Source organism: Diadema antillarum, unplaced genomic scaffold (assembly GCF_040938485.1).
Source record: "Diadema antillarum isolate AM-2024a unplaced genomic scaffold, OU_Dant_1.0 seq00000217_RagTag, whole genome shotgun sequence".
NCBI lineage: Eukaryota > Metazoa > Echinodermata > Echinoidea > Diadematoida > Diadematidae > Diadema > Diadema antillarum.
In genome coordinates this window covers 1,429,414-1,447,334 of record NW_027271272.1, presented here as the reverse complement: position 1 = coordinate 1,447,334, position 17,921 = coordinate 1,429,414, and the positions used below count along the sequence as shown (strand labels likewise).

General features: G+C 40.6%; 1 protein-coding gene across 1 annotated transcript; it reads left to right on the top strand.

Moving 5' to 3' along the window:
• Nucleotides 1–797: 797 nt before the first annotated feature.
• On the top strand, nt 798–17,498 carry LOC139729080 (cytochrome P450 2B2-like). The gene is made up of 6 exons (XM_071640004.1): nt 798–810; nt 2,240–2,522; nt 4,898–5,049; nt 5,399–6,009; nt 14,879–15,206; nt 17,320–17,498. Exons 1-6 carry the CDS (start codon nt 798–800, stop codon nt 17,496–17,498), a joined length of 1,566 nt encoding a protein of 521 aa, XP_071496105.1.
• Nucleotides 17,499–17,921: the final 423 nt, after the last annotated feature.

The following is a 17,921-nucleotide window of genomic DNA, read 5'->3' as shown; positions in this document are numbered from 1 at the left end:
TACACATGTGTTTTTATTTGCCAGTTATCATTATCATTGCTTCAAAGTGAAATAAACAAATGGTGAATCTTCCATTCCTATCCAGTTGGTTCAATATGCTGGTGTCAAAGGGCCAAGTTTGAGCCAGTAAATTGTTCCCACTGGACTCAACTAGTAGGTTTTAATTCTATATGCCAGTTTATATACAACTGTTTTTCAGTGGATTCAACTGCAAATCTTCCAGATGTGTCTAGTTGATCTCAACTGCTGGTAACAATTAATGGGTCCCGTTTGATCCAGTTCTTTGATGATTCAATGATGATTCAAACCTTATTTTCCCCTTCTTTCAACAGAATGTACTAAGAAACATGTAAAATTTGACGTGCGTGTCGTTAATAATATATAACTTCTTCTGGAATCAACTGCCATGTTTAAATAGTATGCCAGTTTATACCTCTCCTTTGCAGGGGCGGATCCAGGAATTCCGTAAAGAGGGGGCGCGTTTACAAAATTAAAGGGGGGCGCACGCACCCCTCCCCCATTTTTTTCTTTTTATTTCTTTTGTTTCAACAAAAAAAAAAAAATAAAGGGGGGCGTGCGCCGGTTGCTGTCCTCCCTGGATCCGCCCCTGCTTTGGAAAGAAATCAACTGGTCAATCTTCCAGTTGCGTTAAGTTGATCGCAACTAGTATCAGAGGGGAAGGAGAAGTTTTGTCCAGTTGTTTCCACTTTAACAAACCGGTATAGTTTCTAGCATACCTTTGATTCGTCAGCGGTCATCCGAACCGTCGTATACTCGTATGCAATTTTCACGTAAGAATGACATTTCAAGGTAATAGCGTTTCAAGTTACCCAATTTTTTTATTATGTTTGCTACACTTTTATGTCTGCCATTTCCAATTATCTTTTTTTCGGTAATACGTCAGACGTTAGTTCTTACTCTAACGTGTGACTTTTTCGCCGAATTATATCGTTCGGAATTATGCGATAAAGCCCAAGAGAGAGAGAGAGAGGGGGGGGGGGGGGGAGAGAGAGAGAGAGAGAGAGAGATATTTTTTTTCGATTTTCCAATGCCGTTGTCTTTCAATAGCCTCTAATAAAGGACTTTTTTGATAGCCTTTTATAAAGGCAGCTTGCAATGATTTGCGGACGTGCGTACACAGTCACAGCGAGTGTAACGAGCTGCGGGAGTCGCTCCAATCCCCTGCGTGCCTGCGGGCGCGAGTCCACTGCGAGCTGTGTGCGAGTCCATTGCGAGCTGCGAGCTGAAAGGCTCGTACAACAGTTTTGTTGACGGCGCGCACAGTACTTCCGGCCACCGAACCGTCGTATATCTCAAATATTACGCGAAAAGTCAATGCGCCGATGTGCGATAGTTTTACCGCGCGCTCTGCGTGTGTTTGCGGTCATCCCAACCGTATACTAAGCATATCGTTGTGTGTGTGTGTGTGTGTGTGTGTGTGTGTGTGTGTTTACACGCGCACCTATGGGGGAATGAAAAAAAAATGAAATGACAAGACTCTGTAAATGTGATAATTACACACAAATTACTTCAACTTACAAACTGAAAATTTCACAATATTTGTAACGGAATGTCCACTATCGAAATGACTGAAAATCTCAAAATCAAAATTAGACAGAAATTCGGGATATAAGACGTTTCTGATGACCGCCGACGATCCTTAGCGATTTTGAATGCCGATTGACGATTTTAGCTGCCTTATAATAAATTATAACGAATTTGAATGACAATCAGCGTTTTGGGGTATTCGAAAAAAAAACCCAAACAAACCCTGATTACACTTTTGCATTAACTTTGTGCAAAATGGAACGATCAAACCGAACGGGAAAAGGTGTAGTCCGCCTCCTCGGAATTCGAATTTGTATGAAGTGACAGCTATATGTGACTTAATATGGCCGGCGCCAGATTTTTAGAAGTGGGGGGGGGGGGGCACTTCCGGGTTTCATCAGGTAAAACAAAAAAAAAAAGGCCTTCAACGCAACTTGTGGTGCCACTCCCGGGTTGAAACAAAAAATGGGGGCATGTTCATCTGGCGAGCTGAAGAAAATAGCGTTGCGTTGAAGTCTCTTATTTTCTTACAATAATGCTTCATTTTCTTTTTCCTTCTTTTAATCTTCTTCCGTATCCCTCATTATATTTCACCACGGATTGTGTCAGTGTGTACCAATGAGTCTCTATTACTCCTGTTCATACTTTTATCTCTACTAATGCTTCCGCAATCTCTTGGTGTTGATTCCAGCGACCGCCTGGAGGAGATTTAACCGGCATCGACTCGATCTTGAGGTCAGCCACACCATGGCAAGCTTCGTTGTCGACGTCGCCTCCGACGTTGGATACAGCAGCATACTCTTGGGCATTGTAGTCAGCCTCCTCCTGATGCTGATCATGCGGAAACGGACGGGGTCGAAACGGCTGAATCTCCCTCCTGGGCCTATCAATATCCCGTGGCCTCTCAACTACCTGACGGGTCTCGTCCGTCTCTTCAAGAACCCCCTCGAAATAATCAGGGAACTCCACAATCAGTGAGTAGGCCTATACGAGATGATGCAATGTGACCCTTGGCATAGAGGTGATACAAATTACAATGAATTACTTGTAACTGATGTGTGTGGATGAACTATCAAATGCGTGTCTATGGCGGGCTATCCTTGCCGTTAATACGTATAACCGAACAACTTTACAGGGATAGAACTAATGTCGTTTTTTTCTTTAATCCGATCAGAAGGCGAAATAAACTACACAGACATTCCTCCCTGCTGCCGCACAGAGGGATGGCTGGTTGGTTTGTAGCATCCCTATTGGTTAGAACTTTACATCCCTTCGTGGATGCACCTCAGCGAGGAATGGCTGTCTCCTGCTTGCTTGAAGACATACAATTAATCATAGAGACCTACCGGAGTACAGCTTAATGGTTTCTTGCATCCTGATTGGCTAAAGCCTTACAACTATTGTCCATAATGTGCAAGAAGGAATAGCTGCCTAGTTTAACGCATCCTGATTTGTATAGCGGTAGGTTGCGTTTACCATCTCGACTGCTTGTTCTGTGATGCATGCATAAATATGTTTTGTGACTCTTCGTCTAGTATAAGTGACAGCCATACAGGCATTTTACAGCTGCACAGTTGAACAGTTGCACAGTTGCACAGTTGCACAGTTGCACGGTTGTACGGCTATATGGTTGCACGGTGAGAAGGGTTGAAAGGGTTACATGGTTTCACTATTGCTTGGTTGCTGGGCAGAACAATTTCTTGCGTTTAATACGATGTTGTAAAAGCTTATATCATTAATTTCATGGCTGTTAAAAGTTGCTTGGTTGTATCCGTTAACGACATCAACTGACAGCGTCGTATGCATCTTCCTGATCAACAATCTAACCCGTCCAATCATACTCACCGAAATATATAGCGCTATGTTAAAATGATAATGCACCACAAAGAGTTTCAAATGCGTGAAGACAATTTCACGTCCTTGTTCAATCTTCATTGGCAGGCAGTGGGAGTGAGTCGCAAGGTGGCGCTGTAGCCTTGGTGAACTTAGAGTTCCTATATAGGGCTCACACCCGTAAATACAATGGAATGTCCCAGGCCCCTTCACAAATTCGTACCAAAGATACCAAAATAAATGAAGAAAAAAATTGATTAAAAATCAATGATGTAGTTTGGCAAAAAACTGAATAGCTGTAGATATTGAGTATGAATTCCTCTACAAAATGCATTTTGGTTGGAAGATGAAAGCTTTTCTGGTGGAATTTGAGGGGACTATATTTCATCGGGTACGTGTACGGAAAATGGGTGATTTTTTGAGTGACAAGAATTCGTAGTCTGGCTTTGCGGACCCCTGGACAGAATTTGAACTGAATTATCCACCCTGAGAATTTGATGGATGAAAGGGTATATCTAACTTATCCAGGTTAGTGAAGCTGAAACACCTCATTTCTCCCAGCTGTTTTACTGAATTTTTTGAAATTTGATTTTTAACACACATCCCTATGGGGAAACATTTATGGGTGTGAGCCCTATAGAGAGAGTTGCGACAACCATAGATTTGAACGCCGCCATGTTTCCAGAAATTCCACTATTACGTAACTTTTCTATTCACGCGCGGTGAGAATCTGTTTCTTTTGAAAAGAAAGAATTTGAACCTCCATTTTGTTTCCAAAAGGTGTTCAATTTCGGACCTCCCATGTCGCAACTCTCTCTATTGAGGGACTCTAGGTGAAATAAGAGGGTTACACAATAATGCGCATTCACCGTTTCAGTCACACGGGTTTTCTGCATTCTCATTCGAATCCTGTACATCTGATTTGTTAGCCTTATAATCTAACTCACTTAGCTTAATGATATCAACACAACGAAAGTGCTGTGATGACCAAGCACGCCATATATCTAGCGTCAGTTAGGTCAGGAATTTCCTTTTATAAGATAATAGTGTTACTCTGACAACAACCTCTCACGCAAGTGGAACATATCATGCACGTCCGATATACACTATGAAAGGACCACCAATCTGGAAGATGTGTCTCATCATGGTCTCATGCTCCATTTTTAGACGAAGTACTCACCTCCCTGATTGTGGCAATCATGAACGTACACATGTCACGCACAAGCTAGAATGTATCACTCTCGTATACTTTCATGTATATGTTTTTTTTTTCTCACTTGTGAGTCTCGGAGACAAACTCAGTGCGATGTCTAACACAGCTCGTGACCTGCATACAGTATGCGAGTGACCAATTTTCTTGTCAATCACAGCACTAATAACATTATGCTTCATCCGCACACAGTGCACAGGTGATAGGGAACAGTCTTTCTAATTTTGAATTTTATTTGAACGGTTTTCATTCGTAGAACATGTTGAACTGAAAAAAAAAAAGTGTTTCATGTCCTTCTATCATAAGGTATGGTGACATCGTCTACATATGTGACGGGGATTACAGATACGCGTTCCTGGCCAGTTATGAGTTGGTGAAGGACCTTTTGATCAAACGGGCTGACGTCACGTCGGGGAGAGAGGAATTGTGGGAGTTAAAGGCTGTAGCAAAGTGTAAAGGTATATGATTTTGGTTGGCGGGAATAATTTTGTGTTTTGCTTTGTTTTTGTTTTTGTTTTGTTTTTTGTCTAGGTATATTTTTCGCATTGCCAAAAGCAAGCCTGTTTTCTTTTAGTCTAGAAAATGAATGTACTGACTGACGTGTTTATGGAGATGATCGCGTTGATAATGGCAATGGAAATAATCATGATAATCATGATGATGACTGTGATCATCTAATTAGAATCCTGAGATCGGCGTAATGTCCCAGATATGAACACATGAGTCTTGATTTAACATACTTTTTGCAGGACCTTTTTGACAGCCGTCACCCATCTCATGTAAACATGCTCTGTGCTTTTATTACAGGAGGAATCATATTTTCCAGTGGTCAAGAATGGGTTGACCACCGTCGATTAGGGCTTGCAAGCATCCGTAACTTCGGCAAGGGCAAAAAGAGCTTACAGCACTGCATCGATGTGGAGGCGCGCATTCTAGTCGATGCAATTGCTGAAAGCATTGGTATTCCCTTTAACCCCGAAGTTGTGCTCAGCAAAGCTGTCTCCAACATCATCTGCTCCATCACGTTCGGCCACCGATTCGAGTACTCCGATCCGAAGTTCACGGAGATGACCCATCGGATCAAAAGCTACGCATCCCAGGACCCAGGTATCCTGACTAACCTGCCTGCCTTTTTCATGAACAAGCGGAGAAGAAACCTCCTTGAGGTCAAAAAGTTCCTGGTCGAAGAGATCCAAGAACACGAGAAGAACTTTGACCCTAATGACATCAGAGACGCAATCGACAGATACCTGTTGGAGGTACAGCGTGCCCAGAAATCCGGGGAAAAAACGGAGTTTGGGATGGAGAAGGCATGGACGCTGATATTCGATCTCTTCCTGGGTGGAACAGAGACGTCGTCGGCATCATTGTTATGGGCATTTGTTTTCCTTGTTGGGAATCCTGAAATCCAAGAGAAGGTAAAAAAAAAAAATTGGGCAGTTTACTCCAGTGATATCAGCTTTTATATTCCACATACTAAGAATCTTGCAAAAGGATTGGTCAAGAGCTGATCACGTGTTAAAGCTTAGTTTTGCCCATCACATCACCTGGGAAGAAAAGTTCGTTACACTCTATGATGATAGTCATTTTGTTTCGCTGATCTCTAAGTCAAAACATTTCTAACGGGTGATATAACTTATCATATTCCACATACTAAGAATCTTGCTATACACTCTAAAAAATCCGGGTCAGAACTGACCCGGAACTAGGTCCGTTGTGGTCACACACCGTTCCGGGTCAGAAATGACTTGGAATGGGGTCAGATATGACCCCATCCAGAGTCAAGAATTGGGTCAGGGTGACCCTATTCCGGGTCTTCATGACCAAATTCCAAGTCATTTTTTACCCGGAACGGTAGTGACCCCAACGGACCCAGTTCCGGTTCAGTTCAGAGCCGGATTTTTTTTAGAGTGTATGGATTGGTCAAGAGCTGATCACGTGATAAAGCGTAGTTTTGCCCATCACATCACCTGAGAAGAACAAGATCACTTGATAGTACACAGTGCAATGCACTTTCCCTTCAGTGTCGCGCGGTGCGCGCAGCAAATTCATTGTATTGTCATCTATTGACCGATTCGGGTTCGTTGAGGGCAGCAGACATTTTACGGCACAGGGCGCAGCCATAGTGGGTGTATCAGCCGACCCCCCCCCCCCCTGCTCTCCCCCACCCCCGGGCAACATGTTTATCACGCACTTGTAACAAAGGTTCGCGCACTAGCAAGCATTCGCGCACTCAGTGCGAGACGCCTATTGGCTAAAGCAGTTTTTCATTCTGCGCGCGTGCTGATGTAGGGAGAGGGGTGGGGGAGTGCGGAGGGGGGGGGGGGTCGGCTGATACACCCACTATGGCTGTGCCCATGCCAAAAATACACATAGCGCGTCACAGAATCGGTCAATAAAGACAGCTGTTTGTTTTGCTGATCTCTGGCAGTCCATACAGTCTTAACGCGAGATGAGTACGCGCGAAATAAAAGTGCGTCGCACTGTGGACTATCATTTAACTAGGGGTGCGTTTATAAGATTTTGCGGGCCTAGAATCATTGTTTTGAAACACTGTTTTGAAACACTGTTTGAAATCACACTTTCGTCAGGAGAGCGTTTATAAAGCCCGCCGCACACTACACGATTTTGCCCCGATTCACCGGTCTTAAGACCTTAAGACTAGAAGTGTGACGTCACAGTCTTGCCATTTTCTAGTCGTACGACTGGGTCTTAGCGCCAGTCGTAGAGATTTGACATGTTGAATCTCTACGACCAGTCGTGAGCTTTCAGCCATTCACAATGCAGCAAAATGCAAACGCACGCAGCGCGCACTGCGCGCGCTTTACCGTCGGGTCGTATAGTGTGCGGTGTCCGGTCGTACGACTGGTCTTAAGACCCAGCTTGGCTTAAGACTTTAAGACCAGTCGGATCGTGTAGTGTGCGGTGGCCTTAAGATGTTTTTCTCCGAGCGTGTTGGGGATCTCGCTCAGACTGTGCCATTGCGCAACTCACTCTGCGCAGTTTTTCCTCGGCAAAAGGTCAAGCAGGGTGCGCGCAAGGCATTGTGACGTCACATAAACAGTGTTTGCGATCGCGGTTGCGTTTATAAGATTTTTGAAACACTGATTCTACAGAAACACTGTTTGTAAACGCACTGTTTTGTGCGTTTACAAACACTGTTTCAAAACACTGTTTCAAATCACGGCGAGCGTTTATAAGAATTTTTTTCGAGCTAGAATCACTGTTTGGCCAGAAACAGTGTTTCAAAACATTGTTTCTGGCCAGAAGAAAAATCTTATAAACGCACCCTAGGTCACTTGATAGTACACAGTGCAACGCACTTTCACTTCAGTGCCGCGCGGTGCGCGCAGCAAATTCATTGTTTTGTCATCTACGCGCACACGTAGCCTAAGCCCTAAGGATACCTAAATACAGCTAAAACGGTTTCAGATGTGGAATAAAATAGGAATTTCTAGGACCCTAGATGTGGAATATAAAGCAAATAATCAACTTTCAGTTTCAGGCAATAAGATAAACTATCACTTCCTCGTCGATCTGAATGTTTATTTTCCCCTGCTATCTTCGCAGCAGAATTTGTATTGTTTACCAATTTACCTACCTACCTTTTCCTCGGGCCGGCCATCTTTTCAAGCAATGTTTACAATGGCGGCCCTCTGCATTATGACTTCTTAAATATAATGTTGTTATTGTAATCCCAGCTGCATAGACATGCATACTGTAATATCATTAATTTCCTTTTATATCGTTGTTTATGCAAGTCAAACGACTCTGTTTCAAAATACTTTGTATGTTTCCCATGTTCACGATTATTCAATCTATGTATATATTGATTTGCAGAAAATAAAGTATCTACCAAATGTGTACGCTATCTTTCCTCAGCTGCGTTTCGGAAAGATAGCTACATCCAGATCGCCTCGGAAGTGATAGTTTGTCCCATCACCTTCACCAACGTTATTTGCTTACAATTTTGAGTACGCGCGAACTAAAGTGCGCTGCACTGTGGTCTATGATTTGACCTGGGTCAAGTGATAGACCACAGTGCAACGCACTTTTATTTCGGTGCCACGCGCTTGGCGCGGAGCAAATTCGTTGTTTGTCATCTACGCGCATACGTCTAAAGTACGTAGCATAAGCCCTGATGATACCTAAAGACAGCTAAAATGGTTTCAGAATAATGTGGAATAAAATTGGAATATCTAGGACCCTAGGTGTGGAATATAAAGCAAATATCGACTTTTGGTTTCAGGCAATGAGACAAACTATCACTTCCTCGGCGATCTGAATGTGTACGCTATCTTTCATCAGCTGCGCTTCGGAAAGATAGCTACATCCAGATTGCCTCAGAAGTGATAGTTTGTCCCATCACCTTCACCAACGTCGATTATTTACTTTAATATTGATGGGAAGACCCGTACGATTGGCTGTGTATGCCTGAAATGAACGGAGTTTTGTAGGCATTAATGTTTGTTTGTTTGTTTGTTTATTTATTCACCGTATAAGATAAAAAGATAACAATGATACAATACAACTGGAATATATAACTGAAGAAAAACGGATGGATTGCCCTTCTCAGCTCGGCCTTCATGGCCGTGCTGGTCTTCCGAGGGGTCCAACTTCACATGAACAAAAAATTACAATAGTCGAAACTCCATACAATAAAAACAACACAAGCTTACTTACACATAATGATATGATGCGAAAAAAAAAATGATACATCAGTGTACAAAATCAACTAAAACAACATTACAAAAAAAAAAACAAACTTATGAAAATGATACCCCTATACCGACTACCAAAATACAATGTTCCCTCCCCCACCCGCAGCCCTCCCCATATAACATAATGTTTTACATAATACAGAGATACGTGATCATTATCATAAAATCCAATGTAATACATAATTATTTATAGCTTTCTTAAAGGAATTACATGATGATGAAGATATTATATCCAAGGGAACAGTATTGTACATTGATGCCCCACGGTACGCGAACATACGTCTACAGTACTCTGTTTTAGGTTTTGACAGCGTCAATCTTCCATAAGATCGTAAAGAATATTGATGAGATACAAAATTAAACCGGTCCAATAAATAAGGAGCGCTAAAATCATTTAGAGTTTTAAATACCATTAACAAAATATGCTTTAAGCGACGTGTTTTTAAAGATTCCCAATTTAGTGTCTGATGAATAACGTGATTTGAAACATGCATATACGGACTGACTCTCAGGATCATTCTCCCCGCTCTATTCTGTAATTTCTGTAATCGATCAGTATACTTCTTATGGGCAGAATCATAAAGTACATCTGCATAATCAAACAAAGGTTTAATTATAGAATTATAGATTATCCTCATACTTTGTTCATTTAAATTAAAACGAAGACGACCCAAAAACCTTATCAAATTACCTATCTTCAAACACAATGTTTCTATATAAATATTCCATTTTAATTCTTGATCAAATATAACTCCGAGATATTTCACTGTTTGTTTGGACTGAATACGCTTACCAATTACCTGTACATTTATCATATTGCATCTTTTTAACATTGCGGGTGATCCTATCAACAAACATTCAGTTTTATCAACATTCAAACTCAACTTATTTAAACACATCCATCTATTGATGCCATTCAAATCAATGTTGATAGCCTGTTCAACTTGATTAATATCAGAATGAGAAAAGTATAAAATAGTGTCATCTGCATAAAGATGAATACTGCACACTTCAATCTGTTTGACAATGTCATCGATATAAATTGTAAAGAGGAGAGGCCCCAAAATGGAACCTTGTGGTACTCCGTAACACACTTCCAGGGGATCTGACATTGCATTACAAAAGTATGTACGCATTTGTCGACCAGACAAGTAATTCTCAAACCAGCGAAGGCTTTCATCGGAAACTCCAATAGAGTGCAGCTTCTTTATCATTGTGCAATGCTCCACGGTGTCAAATGCCTTTTTCATGTCAATGAAAACCGCCCCAGTGTACTTGCCTCTATCAATGGCGTGTAACCAGTCATCCGTCACTTTTAACAGTGAAGTGGTAGTCGAATGCTTTTCTCTAAAGCCAGATTGGTTTGGTGAAAGTAAACCATTCAATTTTATGAAACGACATAGTTGCTTATGGACGATTTTTTCAATGATTTTAGAAACAGAACAAAGAATGGGACGGTAGTTTTCCGGGAGACGCTTGTTACCAGATTTGAATAGTGGTATAATCTTTGCCTGTTTCCATCGTAACGGAATAATGCCTTCGGACAATGACCTGTTTATCAGATGAGTAAGGGAGTACACTATAACAGAAGCAGCCATTTTAACATATACATAGAAATACCATCAAGTCCTGAAGATTTCTTATTTTTCATACCACGAATTACTTTAAACACTTCTTCATACGTGACAAGTTGCAATGAGAACGAATCAATCGGTTCATACACATTGTCAAATTCTTGTATTGAAGAGTCATGGACATTCGGGATGTTTGCAGCCAAATCTCTACCAACATTGGCGAAAAATGTATTAAATTCATTGGATTTATCTTGATCTCTACTACCTGTAACTGATTCACACATGCCAGAAACATCTCTAGGCAACACTGTTTTTATGATATTCCACATCTCACCAGATGTGTTAGCTGCCGATAATTTTTCAGCAAAAAAAGATCTCTTTCGTTTTCTTGTTTTCAAAGTAACAGCATTACGAAGTTTCTTATACTCACTCCACAAATCATTCAATCTATTTTCCAGTGATATTATTTTATTTCCATCAGATTCAATCAATATCATCCTTTTAAGCTTATTCACTTTTTCCTTCAGTTTATCTCTTTTATAAATAAGATTGATAATTTCACTACACATCCAAGGAGAAGAAGTTTCCTTAACTCGTTTTTCACGAATAGGCATATGTTTGTCGAACACCGACAATAACAATTTTTCAAAATGAAAAGCTGCTTCATTTATATCTTCTATATCATACACTTCGAACCATGGTTGGGACTGTAGGCTACGAATGAATGAATTGTGGTCAAAATATTTCATACTTCTGTAATTAAGTGTACGGGGCCCTTTATCTTTGACGTGACATTTCAGAACCATAAAACATAATGAGTGATCACTTATGCCAGTATGCTTTACTCCATACACAGATACAATATCTGGAGCATTTGATAACATATGATCGATAAGGGTAGACGAATCATTTGTTATTCTTGTACATATGTTACCATTTATTTGTTTCAATGAATACAAACTGTTTATTTCATTAAGATGTTTGGTTTCATTAGTTACATTCTTTTTCGAAATATCACAATTCAAATCCCCCACAATAAAAATATTTTTGTTAAAGCTGTCTAAAAAAGACACCAATTGCTCATAATAATCAAAAATACAAACTGAAGTGTTTGGTGGTCTGTACCATGATACAAAAATAAAAGATTTCGGACATTGTTCTCCAACTATGATTGGTATGGCCTCTAAATGTCTCAAGGAATCGTGTTGTAAAATTGAATAATTCAAATTCATTTTCATATATATTACTACGCCTCCTCCATGTCTGTTTCTGTCTTTTCTTAGGACTCGATAGCCTTCAATACATATCTCGCTATCAAATATTGAATCATCAAGCCAAGTTTCATTTAATGAAAGTATATGTACATCATTCTGACTCAAAAGCAGTTTGATTTCCGATAACTTCGCGAGGAGACTGTGTACATTTAGATGCAAAATCTTCAAACCCTTTATATTTAACTCATCATATTTTAAACAATTATTCGGAATACATTGTGAACAGGATGTCGTACTTGCATCGTTTACGGTATCACCATTGATTGTATCAGCTAATTCTATATCATCTATAAAACTAGGTGAGTGTTTCACAACGCATTGAGGACATTCCCAGTTTAGAAATACACATCCCATATCATCATAATCCCTTTCATCTACTCCACCACATTGGATGTGAACCCATTTTTTACATCTAGTGCATTGTAATCCCTTTTGATTATTTTTCACAGATCTAGAGCAGCACACGCACGGGTAACTCCGTACCATGTGAACTATACTATCAACCAACAAAACTAAAACATCAACAAAAAATATCACAAATTATTATTAGCATTTACAGTCATACGAATGATAATTAGGGTCGTTTTATAAAATCATACACAAACTGCACCGGTGATCAATATTCCCTCGTTTTTACCGATTGAAATGAGAAAGTGATGATAGCCTATTGGGTCATATTCTGTCTAAATCACTTTCGTGGGTTATAACTCTTTTGACTGTCTTCCCCCCGCTTGCTGGGAGGAGGGCAAGAACCCTGCCATCCGATGTCCAGGCTGCAAGGACTTTCCTGCAAGACTTCGTTTTTTGGAGTAGCTGGGCGTTGCTTTTTGTCAAGTCTTCCTCAATCCCCATTTTCGTTCCTTTGAGGACACGGCGTTTGGATAGGATCATGCTGCGCATGCGATAGGAAACAAATTTGACGATGATTGTTCGAGGCCTTTCATTGCGCCTACTGTTGCGTGTCACCCTGCTTGCTGAGCGTGAGTCGTCCTCACTCTTCTTCGCAGGAAGTCGATGGGACCTCTCGATGTCATTCTTGGACAATTCAACCTTCAACTTCTCCCTGGCTATGCGGCAAACGATCTCGTCAGTGTCCTCACCAGCTGATTCCTGTATGCCGTGGAAACGGAGGCAATTTCGTCTGGAGTATTGTTCCTGGTTGTTAGCAGCTCGCCCAACCTTGTCCAGAGCTGAGCGTTGTCTTTCAACGATGGACTTGAGGTTCGCGATCTCCTTTGTGTTGCTGTTCAGCTGGGACTCCAGGTCGATAATCCTTCCTTCACTGACTTCAATTCGTCGCATCATGTCGTCTAGTTCACCCTTTATGGCGTCACGCACTGCTTGACGAATAGAATTCAGGAATTCTTCTCCCTTTATGTATCGCTTTAAGACTGCGTCAGCAATGCATTCCACATCGTCAAGCTTACCCGGGGTCGCCATAATGGCGGGTCAAATGAAACTGCGAAATATAGCAAATCTCAGAACACTGTGAACACAAGATGATAAAAACAGAGCCGTCCAAATTTACAGTATCAAAAGATTTCGGTCAGTTATTCCAGGTAATATTCGCAAAGGGCGATGTGGTATCATGAAGTATGGAAATATTGGTGATATATCAAACGAGGCACGTGTTCCATATTCATCAAAGTCATGTGGTATAGGGAGACACTTAGGATGACTCGACGACTAATCACATATCACAGATCTCATATAATATCGGCATGTATCACATAGTTACCATGTCTGGTGCAGGATAGGAAAACAACCGTCGTATGTTACATCATCCTGGATATATGTATGCGTCTCAAACGTCCTGTCAATATGTTCGTGAACATCGTACGTATGTACTAACAAGTACTATAACGTGATGGGACTACATTAGGCCGAAGGGACTGAAGACGCAGTGCTTTCCTTCCAGGTAGTGAGATGAAAATCGAGTTATAGAATCGGTTTCCTCTCTGAGATCCACAGACTACAGGAAAAACCGGTATGCCAAGAAGTATAAATATCAAATTCCAGTCTCCTGTATCCAAACAGTGGAATAATCGAAAATTAGAGCTCAAAATATAGAGCGGTCACCCTGACGTTCTGCGTCTCTGCGTCTCTTCAAACGTAGATTTCTGAAAGATTTTTTATAGTGTACTATTGGAACAGGAAAGTGCATCAATCAACACCATAATACATGTTAGAATTCGAGTTCAACGTGTGTGTGTGTGTGTGTGTGTGTGTGTTTTTGTGTGACAATGAAAGAGAGGAAGAAAGTAATTCAGTATTAAAGTGCGGTCTTACGAAACAATTGCAAAGGGCGGCAGACTCCGGAAAATTTTCGAAAAATGCCTTTATTTATTGAACAATCACAGTGTAGTACATATTCAAATAGCGGGACAGACTACTTGATTAACCAGGGATTTAGGCAATTTCAGATTAGAAAAGTGCACAGATCGTCTTAATAATAAATATGCTAGTTTGCGATTTCGAACAGTGATGTCATCATACAATATCGGACAAAAACACTTGCCCTTACAAAAAGTAATCTGGCAAGTTATCTTACATAGTACCACCCTTCAGATAAAGAAATGTACCGTGCACAATACAGTTAAAAATTTCCGGCATCGTTGCAAGAAGAGGTTGTACTCAGGAGAGTCATTACCAGAAGTCTCAGAAATGTCACCATTTTAGCAATTTTTCTGAAAAAAACCCCGTTGTTTTCGAATGCAGGTTTGTTCCGAAATCGATGACGTTGTCGGTCACTCGAGGACGCCCGAGTATGAGGATCGAACCAGTATGCCTTACACGGAGGCCACCATAATGGAGGCGTTACGGTTCCGCCCCATCGCACCCAGTGGAGTCCCGCATCGATGCACGGCGGACATGGAGGTCCGCGGCTACGTCATTCCGAAGGACACAAACATCGGTGCCAACATACTCTATATCCACAACGACCCCAAATTGTGGGGTGACCCGGAAGTGTTCCGACCCGAGCGCTTCCTGTCGGAGGACGGCAAGGAAATCGTCAAGCCCGAAGCGTATTTCCCGTTCGGTGTTGGTGAGTTTTACTGCATATAATCGTTTGTTGTTGTTGTTTTTTTTTTTTTATTTGATAATCGATTTAATTATTTTATGTAAATCAATTTTAATATGATTTTTATTTTAAAAAAAATGTTTCTTACCCATTTTCATTCCATCTTATTTATGCTAAGAATTGACACTGCAGTTCACCTCCTGTTTTACGCTATTGAAACTTTCAAGATCTGTTAACCAGCATAGGGAGACCGTGCGCTGGGAACGCTGGCTGGCCTGACTCGGATGAATTGTGATATTCTCAGGACGAATTGTGAGCAGATTTGTACGCATGCGCACTTTATGCAGGCGAAGAATCTCGACTGAAGTTTAACGTCACCCATTTAGATATAAGCTTTGTCGCTCATATCATTTGATGACGGGCAATTCTATTGTAGCAGGCATACTCCCCTGGTAAGAACAGTCTCACACTGTGTGAAACACTATGTAAAACACAGTGTGAGCACATTGCGATCACAGTGTGAAATCTCTTCATACCGATAAATGCGAGTGTTTTAACAATATGAATGCATTGTGAATCATCGATTACAAGTGTCAACAGAACATTACAATGCGAACACTGTGTGAAAAACTACACCACATTGTGAAATCATCTTCACACTGTTAAATTTGAGCGTTTGGACATAATTTACTAGTAGCCGCCTTTGCGACATATTATGAACACACTGTGGGACACTGTGTTCTTTCCAGCAGGTTACCCTAAGTCGTGGTTTCCGAATGTACCATGGTGGTAGAGAATGGAGAGTAATCGCGCCAAACTTTTCTTACCATTCCACGCTGTCGAATCTTGAACGAACGTAGTAGAATAAATCAGACAGAGTAAAGGTTTCGTCAAAATCGGGACCGTGAAAGTATTTTTATGACGTTAAAACAAAAACAAAAAATCCCCAATGTTACATCTATTGGCGTAGTGGTATTGATTGCACCCGGGTGCAAAGTGGACAAGATGATGTGACCGCGTCATAAGTCAATGGAAACGTCTGTCGGCATTGCACCTTTTAGGGATCTAAATCTCAAGATAAAATGAAGTGGGGCGCTGTGGCATAGTAGATAATACTCCCTACTCCCAATTGGAGGACCCGAGTTCGATTCACGCCCAGTGCTTATGTCCTTAGATAAGATGACTTTACCCACAATGTCCCCCTCGACCCAGGTGTGTGGGTGTATAAATGGATACCTAGCAACGCCACGTTAACAATAATGGCAGGGCCCTCCGGTAGAGTAGTTGCAACATTGAAGAGGCTACGCTGCACAAAGAAGACCTTAGTATCAAATTCAATTCGTTTATTTCCATTTCAATTCAAATGATAATAATAATAATAATAATAATGGTTATAATTATAATTATTATTATCATTATTATTATTATTATTGTTATTATCTTAAATACACATAATAATGATAACGACAATAATGATAATAATAATAATAATAATAATTATTATTATTATTATTATTATCATTGTTATTATTATTACGTGTATCTAAAACGTTCCTCCTACGAATGTGACATGACTTTATATTTCCTGTAGACCCGGATTTATATGGCTGTTTATTTGTTGTTGTTTTTTAGGAGAGCTGTGATCATCAGTGCAGGGCAGAGCTAGGATAACTTGTTTGATTTATTCCTCTTGTTGTCGGGCGTCCAATGTTCTTACTTTATTTTTGATAATTTGCAATTATTATCCATTATTATACTGGAATCTCCTCGTCGAAGTGGAATTTATTTTTGGCAGACATTTCATGAGAGCAATAGTCGAAGGAGCATATGTCATGAAACCGTAATCACCAATTCATTGTCAAGATCTTTTATCATAGATCAACACTATCATGCAATTTCAACTTTACATCATCGGTAAGGCAGGAATACTTGCACTGCTAATTCTAACAATTCAATTAAAAATTAGAAAGGGACAGCCGATTGGAAATTTACTATAACCATATAAAATCAATTGGTAAACCAGTGACATAGCCAATCAATGTCATTTCGTTCTCATCGTCTTCATCGCTTCGTCATTGACATCAATGTCGTCATCATCATAATGAGGCTGATGTTTTGATGTTTCAAACGCTTTCAGGTCGTCGAGTGTGTATTGGTGAGCAGCTGTCCAAAATGGAAATATTTCTCTTCCTCACCAACATCCTCCAGCGATTCAAGGTGTCCTTTCCCCCCGGTGCCGTCCCGGACTATAGTATTGGCCATCGCTTCACCACGCTGGCGCCAAAACCGTACGAAATCATTTTCGAGGAGCGCTAAGAGACCTATCCCACTATGTTTTTGTCAGACAAAAAGGAAAAAAAGGAAGAAAAAAGGAAAAATGAAATCTGTGTGTGTGTGAGTGTGTGTTTAGGAAAACGTTATGTGTGGAGAGAAACAAATATGTTTTTTGTTCGCGTTGTTTGCTGATTGTTGGCGGTGATTGATGCAAATTTTAATAATAAGATTAGATTGTGGATATAACGCTCATAAGCTATGTCATGAAAGATAAGGATGATATTTGTTATGATATACATTCATATTGTATAAATGTCTTTAAATATATATATATATATGTGTGTGTGTGTGTGTGTGTGTGTGTGTGTGTGTGTGTGTGTGTGTGTGAATGAGTGATTATGTAGGTCTTAATATTCAGATCTTTAAGCAGTTTCCTTACCTCATGGAAGCCAAAACTCTCGCATA

Excerpts from the sequence above, each read along its gene's own strand:
- LOC139729080 (XM_071640004.1), top strand. Across the intron at positions 5,050-5,398 it reads GGCTGTAGCAAAGTGTAAAG|GAGGAATCATATTTTCCAGT; the intron begins GTATATGATTTT and ends CTTTTATTACAG. Across the intron at positions 6,010-14,878 it reads ATCCTGAAATCCAAGAGAAG|GTTTGTTCCGAAATCGATGA; the intron begins GTAAAAAAAAAA and ends TTTCGAATGCAG.